Source organism: Globicephala melas, chromosome 9 (assembly GCF_963455315.2).
Source record: "Globicephala melas chromosome 9, mGloMel1.2, whole genome shotgun sequence".
Taxonomy (NCBI): Eukaryota; Metazoa; Chordata; class Mammalia; order Artiodactyla; family Delphinidae; genus Globicephala; species Globicephala melas.
The window spans coordinates 92,407,818-92,421,980 of NC_083322.1; the positions used below are offsets into that span (position 1 = coordinate 92,407,818).

At 36.3% G+C, this 14,163-nt stretch overlaps 1 protein-coding gene across 2 annotated transcripts in view; it reads left to right on the forward strand.

The window, feature by feature from the left end:
- The window catches only part of CDK13 (cyclin dependent kinase 13), a 110,609-nt gene extending 108,092 nt beyond the window's left edge, over positions 1-2,517 (forward strand). Inside the window, exons 13-14 of one of the 2 annotated variants that reach the window (XM_030871177.3) lie at positions 9-461; positions 1,101-2,517. In XM_030871177.3, coding sequence (XP_030727037.1) covers positions 9-461; positions 1,101-1,951 — 1,304 coding nt within the window. In that variant the 3' untranslated portion in view covers positions 1,952-2,517. The remainder of the gene's footprint in view (positions 1-8; positions 462-1,100) is intronic. The other variant, XM_030871178.3, reaches the window with a different exon arrangement.
- The last annotated feature ends 11,646 nt before the right edge of the window (positions 2,518-14,163 follow it).

The following is a 14,163-nucleotide window of genomic DNA, read 5'->3' on the forward strand; positions in this document are numbered from 1 at the left end:
GTCTTTAGTAAAAACAGGCCCTGGACAGCAGTTAAACCACAGTGAATTGGCAATCCTACTAAACCTACTACAAACTAAAACAAGTGTTAGTGTGACTGATTTTGTCCAAGTGTTGAACATTAAGGTAAACTCTGAGACTCAGCAGCAGCTAAATAAAATAAACCTTCCTGCTGGAATTTTGGCAACAGGTGAAAAACAGACAGATCCATCAACACCACAACAGGAGTCTTCGAAACCGCTGGGAGGAATTCAGCCTTCTTCTCAGAACGTCCAGCCTAAAGTGGAGACTGATGCTGCCCAGGCGGCTGTGCAGAGCGCATTTGCAGTTCTGTTGACTCAGTTAATAAAGGCTCAGCAGTCAAAGCAGAAAGATGTGCTACTGGAAGAGAGGGAAAATGGATCGGGACATGAAGCGTCATTACAACTCAGGCCACCTCCAGAACCTAGCACTCCGGTGTCGGGTGAGTGTACAGTAGCAGACCACTAACACGGCTGCATTCACACAGTTTTCTTGCTGTTGGTGATTAGCTATAATGCGTAGTGTTCAGTAGCTTTGCTAGGAGAGGTCCTGAAAATTCTCAGGTCACTGGTTATAGGTTGGTTTCTTAGTCCGTGTACTCCTAGGAGTTGATTCTTTAACGAATTATCTGTGGGTGATAGAACTCATGAATGCTGTCAACGTTTCTCATGTGAACCTATGGTTAAGAAATAATCTTTCACTCCAGTTGCAGCAGGATGATTGACCAAGGCAGAAACTTTATGTATACAGTAGCTTTTGTTCTTCAGGCAGTAAATAGGTACATGTGAGATGCCAAATACAACAAAATTTTTCTGTCACCATAGACTCAAATGGTAGCAGGCGATATTTTAATAGTTACATATACCTTTTTCTTTTTCATTTGACTTTTGGGTTGTTTTTGTTTGTTTGGTTGGGTTTTTTTGTTTGTTTTGTGTGTGTGTGTGTGTGTGTGTGTGTGTGTGTGTGTATGTGTTCTGCCAGAGATATAACTTCTAATGCTCTTTAGAAAACATTAACTATTTTGAAATTTTTGTTTTCTATGGTAACTTTCGACTCTCTTTTTTTGCCTTGTTTCACTTAGGGCAAGATGACCTCATCCAGCACCAAGACATGAGGATATTGGAGCTCACGCCAGAACCAGATCGGCCTCGTATTCTGCCTCCTGATCAGCGACCTCCTGAGCCACCTGAACCACCGCCAGTCACTGAAGAAGATCTAGATTATCGGACAGAAAACCAGCATGTACCCACCACTAGTTCTTCGTTAACTGACCCTCATGCTGGAGTGAAAGCAGCCCTGTTACAGCTGCTTGCTCAGCATCAGCCCCAGGATGATCCCAAAAGAGAAAGTGGTATTGACTACCAAGCAGGAGACACTTATATGCCCCCTTCAGACTACAAGGACAATTTTGGATCCTCTTCTTTCTCTTCTGCTCCTTATGTGAGCAGTGATGGTCTAGGAGGCGCCTCTGCTCCACCATTGGAACGACGTAGCTTCATTGGAAACTCAGATATTCAGTCCTTGGATAACTACAGTACTACTTCATCTCATTCTGGTGGTCCACCTCAGCCTTCTGCTTTTTCCGAGTCATTTCCCAGTTCAGTAGCTGGATATGGAGACATTTACCTCAATACAGGTCCCATGTTGTTTAGTGGAGACAAGGACCATAGATTTGAATATAGCCATGGCCCCATTGCAGTCCTGGCAAACAGCAGTGACCCTTCCACAGGGCCAGAGAGTACTCATCCTTTGCCAGCAAAGATGCACAACTATAACTATGGTGGTAACTTACAGGAAAACCCAGGTGGCCCTGGCCTCATGCATGGACAGACCTGGACTTCTCCTGCCCAAGGACCTGGGTATTCACAAGGATACAGGGGACACATTAGCACATCAGCTGGCAGAGGTCGAGGCAGAGGGTTACCATACTGAGTATCTGTTTTTCCTCAGGCACATCATTTTTATCTGGAAAGACTTTTCTAGCTGCAGTTTAAGGCAGCGATCCAAGAGACTTGAATAATATTAATTCAACAACAGCTTTATTTTTATGTGGAAAAGGGTCTTGCATACAATAGTTTAAAAAAAAAAGACAAAAAAAACCTTTGCTTAAATTCATGCTGTTCTAAAAAACTAGATCTGTTGATTGTACATCTTCACAAATTCTAGTTAACAATTTTATTTTGTATTCTTGCAGTTTTAAGTGGATGCTAATCTTAGGGACATAAAAGTCTTTTATGGCCCTCTTGCAGATCTTCTGAACTATGCACATTTGTGCTTTTTTGTAAGTTTGGACCAACTTTTATGTAACAAACAACCAACCCCTCCCCGCCTCCAGTTTTACAACAATCAGAAAGGGCACTGATTTATTTGGTATTTTTCTTTTTACAAAGCTACCTTTAGTCAAAGGTCACTGTCAGTCTTTGCACCTGCTTTCAGTGTTATTGTGAAAGGTGTAATTTGTGCTCATTTCAGAAAATAAAACACAACCTTTCTCTTGATGCAACAGTTTTATAAAAAAAAATGGTCAACGTTATTTTTGTTTTATTTTGCAGATTATCATAGCCTAGCAAAATGCATTCAAATGAAATAGCGGGTTTTATATGAAAACTATGGGTGGGGTGGGGAGGGTAAGTAAGTGCCTTAACAGGTAAGCCTAAGGTCTGAGAAAGTAGTTAATCTTTACACCCATTTGTCTTCTAAAGGGAATCAATGCATTGTATTTAAGAGGCAGGGAGCTCTCAAGTGTCTAGGGGCTGCCTGCTGGGTTCTTCTTAGGTTCATTCCCTCTGCCTATCACACTTTCTCCTTTTCTTTGGGTTGTGTTACCTTCCACTACCACCTTCTCTTGATAGGGGAGTGAGAGCAAAGAAAGGGAGTCCAACTCCCAACAGCACCTTTTGTTACTTCTGAGAACAAGTTCTGAAAAGTTGTGTCATTTAAATGGTTGAAAATAATAGCTAAATGAGAATTTCAGAGTACCACTTTCTTTCAAGCTGCCACATTGTCCCTGTTTCCTTTTGCCATGCATAATTGGAGGGCAGTAGCATAGAAACAAGGCTTAATAACAGAATTGGCATAATTCTGTTAAAGTTCATGGGGGGAGGGATGGCGAACACCTTATTTTAAGTTATACAGTTGCCATTTTAAGACAAAGTTAACTGTTCATTTTACTCGTTAACTAGAAACATTGCTTAGGTTGAATTTACTGAAGTAAAAAGAAAAAGTAGTGCAAAAAAACCCTCTTATTCTCTCTTCTCTCACTTCCTACGAGGTTTACTACAACTTCTTCTGCCACACCTAGAGTAACTTTATTTTAGTTCATTTTAGAGTGATGGATAACCCTTATTCAACTGTAATGGTGTCAAGTTTAACTAACTTGGTGTGTGCACTCAAACACACATACCATTATAATAATCCTAGAAAGGAACCAAAGGTAAATAACCAGTGTTGCCATTAGCATGAAATGGCAAAACAGACTCTGGAAAGGAGAGCTGTGCCAACTCACCGTTTGTTTTAACTGTTCTCCCGGTAACTTATTTTTTGATTGGAATCTTAAATTGGAACAACTGTTATCAAATGGAAATGGCTCCAGTTCTAAAGTCAGTCTTTTAATCCTGTGCCCACTATCTGACTTGTGAACCTTCATTTCAAAACAGTACATGGGAAGCATTATAGTTTGGTAACAGAATAGTTTCAAGTTAATAATTCACCATTTTACTGCTATAAAATGAGTTGATGTCTTTTGATGGAATTTTTTTTGTTGTTGGGGAGAAAGAAATGAATGGAAGAAAAATTATTTTTCTTTTATTTGAATATTGAATACTAACAACTTATAATAAAACTACATTGCAGGAAGTGAAGAAATATTTTGAAATTTAGCAAAATAGCTACAGTATTCAAGTATCTGGAATTTTAATATGGTGAGTCTTAGAGCTTTAGACTTTCCTATAAGTGACAGTATCTAAGTTATTCTTAATAGTCACACTTGATAATTCTGCTGACCGTAGCAGCTAACCTAAAATTGAAGATATTTATGTGACATGAATAGCCTGTGTTTTAAAAATTAAATATTTTATATAAAATTGAACTGTGTTTGGATAGTTTTTCCTAACATTGAAGTTATGTATTTATGCTGGGAGAGTGGCTGGGAGGACAAGGAAATTGTTGCTTGAAATTGAAGATTTGAACTATAGCTCCTAATATTACCCTAAGACAGCATTGATTGTGAGACAACAGTATTTTATGCACTAGTTAGGAAAAGTGTTGCCAGTTAAACCACAACTCAAGGCTAAGATACATCAATTGTAATATACTTCCCAAGTTCAGAGATGTTATTATATGAAAGAATGTTTCTTAAAATTGATGAAATATGGTAGTAAAACTCTTAATGCATCCTTTCATATCATTTAATACTTAAGTAAATTTGGATTAATGAAAAGAACAGGGTTGGGAAATCACTAATTCTGTATGTTATAATAACTGCAGTAATCACTGAGTATTCTTGGGTGAAATTTCAGGAACATAAAATGTTACTTAAGTTTTTTTTGAAAGAAACAGGTAAGTCAGGTTGCAAATGAGAAGATGAAAATAGAAAAAGATTGGACCTACCAAAAGAAGAATATATTTATTATCTCCCATGTGAAATTCCCTTATGTATTTCTTGATACAGCAGCTTTTTCTGCATGCAACTCATGTTTCCCAAGTCTTCAATCCATTATTTGTTGGAGAGTTGCTGTCACCCATGAAATTTTAAGACTCATTTTAAGGGTTTATTGATTAAAATAGTTTGTGGAATGTGAGTTAAGATAGTGCTTTAGGGCTTCCCTGGTGGCGCAGTGGTTGAGAGTCCGCCTGCCGATGCAGGGGACACGGGTTCGTGCCCCAGTCCGGGAAGATCCCACATGCCGCGGAGCGGCTGGGCCCGTGAGCCATGGCCGCTGAGCCTGCGCGTCCGGAGCCTGTGCTCCGCAACGGGAGAGGCCACAACAGTGAGAGGCCCGCGTACCGCAAAAAAAAAAAAAAAAAAAAAAAAGGCTTCAGAAAAAAACAGGGAAATAAAATTTTAGAAAACTTAATTAGGAGCCTGTAGAGGCTGTTTGTTTCATATATGGATAGTCTTTAAAAAGGAGGTGACTCATTTTCTTTTTTAAAACAATGGTTACCTAAATATCTAACAATTAGATAATAAGACTGAATCTTTCACTTAAACATTTTTTCTGTTTGTAGGAGGAAGGTCCGTATCAGCAGGCCTGCAAACAAACACTGCTTTTAAATTCTTTCAAGTTCTTATAGTTTTAAGCGGTTTTATAATGGGAGCAATGGTTTGTCATTTACCAAAGGCCTCTCCAGATAATTTCTTAAACTGTTTCTAGTTTAATTAAAAATAAAAGCTATTAAGATAAAAGCTATCAAGGGATCCAGTTGAAGGTGGGGAAAACAAAATTTTGATCATATGGGAAAAGAACTTGCTCTTTGAATTGTGTAGACTAACACTTTGTGGGTCTTATTCCTTTCACCATATCAAATGTCCCATTAAAAAAAAATTTTCTTACTGAAAATGCCACATCGAAAATGAGGCTCTGTAGTGAATCACACTTGAATTTTTTTCACAATTAAGTTAATTTGTTGTAAAGGTGTGCTTTTTTGCAAGAATTTTTAGTAAAGTCTCATAACTCCTAAATCTAATGTGTTTAATATAAGCCATTTGTTTAACAAAAGAAAAAAGACTGTATTTGATAGTCTGTAAATAAACTGCCCTAAAAATCCAGGCTATTTTTATCCTTGTTTTCTTCTTGCTCATATACAGAACAGACTCTTAGAAATAATCTTATCTGATGAGGATGAGCACTTGTTACAACCGCTGTGTCATGCTCTATAGACAATGCTTTAAACCTGGAACCCTTTTTTACTTTTTGTACATATTCAAAAATGTAGGAACACATCCAGAGATAACCACCATTAATATTTTGCATGTGTTGGATGTCTTTTCTTACAACAGTGGGATTACACTGCCCATAGCTTTGTAATTAGAGTTTTTCATTTAATAATATTTTGTGAACATCCTTCTATGTCAGTAATTAAATTCCATCCTCTTTTAGTGATTGTAAGTTACTCCTTTATAGAAGAACCAAAACTTAACAATTCCTCGTTGCTGGACACAAAATATTTCTAACTTTTCTGTTATAATGTGAGGAAAATCTGCGTAAGTACAAACACACAAATGTACGTAATTTCCTTGGAGTTGCTGACCTAAAGAATGCCCATCTAAACTTTTGCTATATCCATATTGCCCTCAGGAAAGGTTTGCAAGTTTTACATTCCTATTACTTTCCCTTTTCATTTAGTTATGCTGGGTATTTAAGCATTTTAAATCTTTGCCATTTTGACAGGTGAGAAGTCATCTTGTTTTAATTTATATTTCTCTGATTACTAGTGAAATTTATATACATGCTAGCTGGGTGTCTTTTGTGTATTAACTATTCATATGTTTAGTTATTAGGTATTTCCTCTCTGTTGTTTTAAAGAGCTTTTTATAGAAGGTAGGTAGCCCTTTGTGAACTATAATCTTAAAAATACTGTGTGGTGTGTTTTGATAAAGGAAAATTTAATAGTTACATGTAGTCGAATCTATTCATCTTTTCCTTCTGGTTTCTCCTTAGAAAAGTTTTCCGTAGCCCAAGGTTATTTTACTTTTTACACAATTTTATTTTACTTCTCTGGCTTTCTGCTTTTACACTTAATTCTAAACTGTTCTAGAATTTATTTTGCTAAATGTTGTGAGGTAAGGATCCAACTTTATACTTTTTCTGAATGGCTATACTAACTATGCCAACAGTATTTGTTAAATAGTTCATTCTATCCATAGTTTTAAAATGTCATCTGTCTTATTTGGGTCTGTTTCTGGGCTTTTCAGTTCTGTTCCACCCTGATCTTTCTCTTCTGGTTAGAAGTACATTTGTATTATATTTTCATAAACTACCCGTAGCACATATCAGGCTGCAGTATTTGTTTTAAGATGGCATGTAATTTAATTGTCCATTGTTTCAAAGCTTGTCTATTTCTGCCTGTTTTTCCTTGGGACTTCCTGAATCACTTTGATCACTTTCACCAAGTATCCTTTTAGGATTTTAACTAGAAACCTATTGTTTAAATTAGTGTGGGTTTTTTTTGTTGTTTTTGTTTGGGTTGGTGGTTTTTTGCATGTTCCTCATTAAAAGTTCTCAAAGTTTCCTTACTGTAGTTCTGGTATGTTGGTTTTTTTAAGAGTTTCCAAAAATTTGTTGTTGTTGCTTCTAGAAATGGGCTCTTCATATTGTTATAAATAATATAATATTTTAAACTAGTCTGCTTATATAGGAAAGCTGTCATTTTAAAAAAACTGGCCACATTACTTCTATTATTTCTAATAGTTTTCAGTTGATTGAATATGATAATGGGCATTCTTGTTTCTGATTTTACGAACGTCTTAATTTTTTAGTATTTCACTCATGTATAATTTAAGCTATAGATTAGAAATAGAATAGTTTATTATGTTAAGAATATTCATGAAGCCTATTTATCAGGATTAGCTGTTAAATTTTTTTAAATGCTTTTTCATTGTAAAGCATTTTCTCCTTTGATCTATTGATGATAGGCACCAGTTATATTAGTAGAATCTAATACTGAGCCATTCATTAGAAATACTGCTGTATTCTATTGACTAACCCTGTATTTAGTATTTTGTAATTATGTTTATTTATGAGAGGTAAGTCTGGTTTTAATTAACAGGTTTTGATAGTGTTACAGAAGAAACTGGAAAACTTGCGTTTTATTTGATTTAGAATGGCTTATGTGTCCTGAGAATGATTTTTTTTTTGAAGTTGATACTGTTTTATTTATATCCAAATACACCTGACTTTTTTCTTGAAGGTGATTCTTTCACTGTTTCTCCATTTCCTCATGTGTCCTTGATCTTTTCAGGGTTCTCTTTCTTGAGTAAATGTTGGTAATTTTATTTTTTCTGAAATTCATCATATAGTCCATCTTATATTTAAAATGTTTTTAGCATACAGTTGTACTTAATAATCTCAGTGTTTTAAAAACATTTTCATCTATTGTTACATATCCTTTGTGTGTTTTTTCTCTTTTCCCTGATTAGACTAGTTAGGATTTGCCCCATTCTACCTCTGTCCTCTCACCACCAGGGAATAAAAATCTATCATTTACTTCTCATTTATTTTAAGAATTGGATTTTGATTCTTTTCTTCTACTTCCCTTATTTATCCCTACCTCTTGAGTTGAATAATTGGTCCATTTGTTTTTCTTCCTTCCAATTCTAAAAGAAACTATTTTAATGCTATGAATTCTCTGATTATTTCTTTGCTTCCATCCAGTAGGTTAAGAATGTTGTGTTTTCAGAATATTTAGTGGCTGCAAATTTGATTGCTTGTTTGATCCAAGGATTATTTAGAATAGTGTGTTTCAATTTCCAGGTCGTTGGATATATTTTATTTTTTATTTTTTTGTTAATAACAGATTTTCTATTACATATAGTCAGTGTATGTAGTCTGCTTTGGGGAATTTATTAAGGATTTCTTTTTAGCCTGCCAAGCAAATAAAATTTGTAAATATTTCTTTAGGATAAGTATGTCATTTGATACAATTTGTCACATAAGCATTAAATCAATATTATTAAACACTGGTAAGATTCTCTATATCTTTACTTATTTCTCAAGGAGTGAGAAATGTAAAATAAACTCTTATACTGCTATTACGTATTTTTCCTTATATGTCTAATTCTTTTTGCTTTATATATTCAGTGCTATATTCACCACATACAGGTTCATAACTACTTAATCTCTGTTCCATTTATTCAAGCTTTTAAAACTTTAAATTCTACTAGGTCCAGTTTTAATATTACTACAATTGGTCTTTCTGTGAGTTTATTTCACACTCTCTCTGCTTGCCCACCTCACCCCCCCCTTTTTTTTTAATGCTACCTTGCTGGCTTTGTTTTTAATCTTTTGCTAAAACTGGTTTTCTTTTTCTCTTTTTTAGAAATTTGTATTTTGAGGCTTTCTGTTGATTTGTAATGTGTATACAGACTTTTCTACTCAGCTTTAAATATTTCAAAGACATACACCTATTTCTTGAATGAATAACTTCAGAAGTTATATAAGAGTTGCTATAGACTGTCTCCTCTAAAAAGGTTGCCAAATCAGTCACCAAAAAGAGGAATGGGATTACCATGACTGACTTAGACCAGGGTCGAAGGAATGTTGGAGAGTCACTTGTAATTATTATTAGGCATTCATCTAAAAAAAAAGGCTGACAAAGTAAGGATCAGTGTTCTTGGATGTTAAAAACATGATTGTAAACAAACAAAAAAGTGGATGGGCTGTAAAATAGAATATCCACAGCTGAAGATCAAATTAGTGAGCCTGAATATCAAGCTGAGTGATGCTGGGAATGATCCCCCCTAAAATTCACTACTAAAAAATTAAAAGTTTAAAGGGAAAATTGAGAAATGGAGGCTAGATCTAGATATCCCAATATTCATCTGATAGGAGTTGCAAAAAGAGAGAACAGGTAGAATGGAGATAGATAAACAAAGAAATACTAGAAGAAAACTTTCCAGAGTTGAAAAAGGCATGAATCTTGTATTGAAGAGGTCCATGGAATGCAAAGCAAGGTATATGATGAGAGTCACACTTGATATACGTCAAAATAATCTCTCAGAATTTAAAATTTTATTGGAACTTTACATTTCTTTATTGTATACTGAGAAAATAAAAACAGATTGTCTGCAAAAGACAGAGAACCATACTGGCACCACACCCCCTCACCATTAACACTGGATGCTATAAGTTTCTGCAAAGTCTAAGGGAAACAACTTTGACCTTAGAATTCCATCCTCAGTGTGTTAGGGAATAGTGGTGTTCCCTCGGCCTTCTTGCTTTGACTGAAATCTAGCTCTTCCCTGAGGGGACTGACTGCCCTGCGGCCTTCTCAAGTGATGGCTGTTTTTCTTCCTTGGACCACTGGGCCTGGAATCTAGTTAAGTGTCCTTTTTGATGCTCATTTTCACTTTCAGACTCTTCTTGTTGATGCCTTAAAACTATAGAGATTTGCCCCTTGTGTCATCAGACTGCTTCACTCATGCCTCCCTGCTGCAGTTATTTACTGACCTCTGACTTGTCCTTCCCCTTTCACCCTCCCCGCCATTCTTTGAAGATTTTAATTCCTGGGTCACTATCACTGTGTCCTGTTTCTATCTTGATTTCAGCATCTGTGTGGATGATCCTTAAAATCTTGGCTTCTCTGTTTCTCTGCCGCTCCTCCAATGGTCTTATCCTCCACCTCATCTCAGCTACTCATGTCCCTGTCATACCCTCGACTTTATGGCCACAAGTTCCATGACCCCTGCAAATCTCAATTCAAGCACACTACTTACCCTACGCTGGAACGCCCTCCCCCCACCCAAGTTTGCAGCCCACTCTAATACTCGGACTCCAGCCACCTTTCTCACTCCCTTATACACATCTGCAACTGCCTTGTCACGCTCTTGCTTTCCTGTATTCGTGTGAAAATTCCAAAACTGTTCAGACCCAACATCCCCAATGTTTAAATCCACTCTGTCTGCATCCGTGCAGCTGAACATTGCTGGAAAAACACTCAACCATGCCCACTAGTTTCACTTTACTTCATGATCACTAATCTCACGTGGGCCCTTAAGGCTACCCAACAGTTATACTACCATGGTTCATCAGTTCTAAAGCATAGATGTTCACACTTAATATCTCTGAAATGAGGATGTGTCTTATATATGCCACTATGGTATGTCATACTTTAATTGGTAGAGTTTTCCCCTTTTTAGTGTTACCTAAAAAATAGTGTGTCTTACAATCAATGGCATCTTTGATAAAGCATAATTACCTCATACTTTTCATTCTCTCGTTTTCCCACATGATCATTTAATACTTTTTTCTTCTCTACTCAAATCTCCAGTATTTCCTTCCTGTATTAGTTTGCTAGAGCTGCCAAGGCAGCATTCTTGCTGTGTCCTCACATAGTCTTTCCTCCGTGTGAGTGCATGTCTCATGTCTGTGTATCCAAATTTCCTCTTCTTATAAGGAAATCAGTCATTGGATTAGGGCCCACATCAAGGGCCTCATTTTAACTTAATAACCTTTTAAACGACCTTATCTCCAAATATAGTTACATTCTGAGGTACCGAGGGTTAGGATTTAAATATGTAAATTTTGAGGGGACACAATTCAGCCCATAATACTCCCCCATTCTCACGTTCAGTTGGTGACTTTGTTCCCTATTTTCACAGATATAGAAATAAATGAGAGAAATGCCAAAGTCCCTACTGTATCACCCCCACCTTTCACTAACTGTCTTCATATCATTAACTTCTTTCCTGTCACTATGGACAAACTATCCATATTCCTAGAAAAATCTCTTCTTGCCAAACAAAGAAGTTCCTTCCAGCTCAACTTTCTCTATGGCATTAACAATTTTCTTCCATATAAGTTCTAAGGGGGCCAGAGTTTTGTTGTTCTGTTCTTCTCTACTCCTAGCACCTAGAAAAAGCTCAATATTTAATGAACAAGTACAGATATGTAGTAAATATATCCCTTTATATGCAAGATAAAGGAATGCACTTAGAAGGGAAACCCTTCACTGGAAGCAGAATTATAAGAGTATACCAAGTAAGAGAATAAAATGGAACAAAGTTAAGTCAATCAGTTCTAGAAAGGCAGAACACTTCATAAGAACAAGAAGTAGGCTGCTAAAGAGAGGCAGTCACTTGAAGGAAAAAGACTCCTCAGTGAGCATCTAAGATATGGGCATATAACAAGGACAGAGGGGATTCAAAGAGGAGAACCACAGCTGATCAAAAACCTCACTTCACTGCCAAGACAGGGAGCCTTTGCTATTCTTCTCAATTAGGATATGTTACATGTATATGGTGACCACTGTATGTTTTCATTTGTCTCCCATACTAATGGAAGTTTCTTTTTTCTTTTCTTTGCCTTCTTTCTTTTCTCTCTTCCTTCCCTCCTTCCTTTTTTCTTCTCTTCCTTCCTTCATTTTTCTCTCTTCCCTCCCTCTCCCTCCCGTCCTTCTCCTCCTCCTTTCAACTGCAATTACCCTGTTTTCTTTCTACCACTGCATATTAATATGGTGGAACTGATTGAGTGTATAATTTAGCCATAGTTTGCCATGAGTTGTGCTATATCTAGAATGGAAAAGAGAAATACAAATCATCCAGAGTTCTGAACTCCAATATGAATGAATAATGAGACTGAGTTTTCTTTATAAGGAGATGTTTTGTTATACATATACATTAGATAGTTACATTTTATGAGGTGTGACTATTTTTAAGAAGTGTATCTATGCTAAATGCAATGTGGAATCCTGGGTTGGATTCTGGAACAGAAAAGAGATCATTGTTGGAAAGACTGATGAAATCTAAATAAAGTCTGCATTTTAGTTTTAGTTTAGTATTCTCAGTTTTAACAAATATACTATGGTTATCCAAGATGTTAATACCAGGCAAAGTTGTGTGAAGGCTATATGGGAACTCTCTGTACTATCTTCAAAACTTATCTGTAAATCTAACATTCAAAATATAAAGTTAAAAACAAAACAAAACCAAAAAAATACAAAAAAATGTGTATAGAAGGAAGCCTATATATGGAACTTGGGCTGCTGGGAGGTGGAATGTCTTTTCTTACTTAGCATTCATTCCCCCTTTGTCAATAATATTCTGCTTTCTATTAGGAAACTATGCGTCCTTCTACTTTCAGTCTCTGTGGTTCAGAGGGGACTACTAACTTTACCTCTGTGTAAAAAAGTCCAGATTTCTGCCAGTTGTTTAAAAAATGGGAAAATCTGGCAACACTGCACTTCTGTATTGGGCATTAAGTTAGTACAAATGTAAAAAGTGACTAATTTCTCAGCTTCTTTCACATGTAATGAGAGCTAGGAAAAAGATGGCAAGACAAGTGTTTCCTCTTGCCCCTTCAGTCCTCTCTGGTAGCTGAATGTTGAAGATGCTTCAATAACATTAGGGATTCTGACTTTCAAAGGATTAATAACAATTTTAAAGACCAAAGGGAAAGGTAATATGCAGTATTTATTCCAATGTTGCTTTTGCATCATCAAATTACAGATATGTTTAAGAGTCATTTGATAAAATCAAAACAAAACCAAAGAAAGGCATGCTGATATTTTCTTATGATGAAAGCTTACCCTAATTATAAAGTAAAAAAAAAAAAGGAAATGAAATTTGAGTGCTAGAGTCATAAAACCCAACCAAATACATTTATCCCAGATAATGTGCTCACCTAAAGAAAAAACTCTGGCAGTCTCCTTTGAACTCCTATTATCATCTAGCCTCATAAGCATTGGGTTTGATGTCATTTCTTTCATTACTTTATTATTTATTTAATTATTCTTTATTTTTATTTCTTAACTATCAGAAAGTTAGTGACCCATCAAGATTTGGGTATTCATATATAGAGAGAGGAATGCTCTCTGAAAATACAGAAAGTAGTCCACTAGAGAGGCTACTGCATCTAAGGCCGGGCTGAAACTGGAAGACCCCACCACCAGCAACAGGATCCAGACAACAGGAAGACAAATGAAGCTGCATCGGAGGAACTAGAGAATTAGATCAAGAAGCTGGAGACACCTAGGAAGCTGGCAAAGGAACACTGGAATCTCTGGAATCTCAGGAAAACTGCAACCTTCCTAACCACTGGTAACAGCCAGAAGCCAAGTGAAGACAGCCTCCGACTCACTTTTGTTCTCCAAATCTTAAGCAAGTGCCTCTAATTGGAAAGCCTGAATTTATATTCAGAACTCTGTGAGTGCAAGGGAGTCAGGGCATTCAAAAAACAATTTTTTTTTCTATTTTTTTTCGATTATAGTGACAGTTCAATCTGTGGCATTGGCATATACAAATATTTAACACAGATGATACATAAGGACTGAGAGAAAAACAAAGAAGGAATTATACTTCCTCTCACACAGAGACAAATGACAGGATTAATACCTTCAACCTTCTTATGCCTGGAACCGTCCATTTCCAGCTCTACTGTCATTACCTTAATGTAATGCACAACCATCTCTGACCCTGACTATTTCAGTAG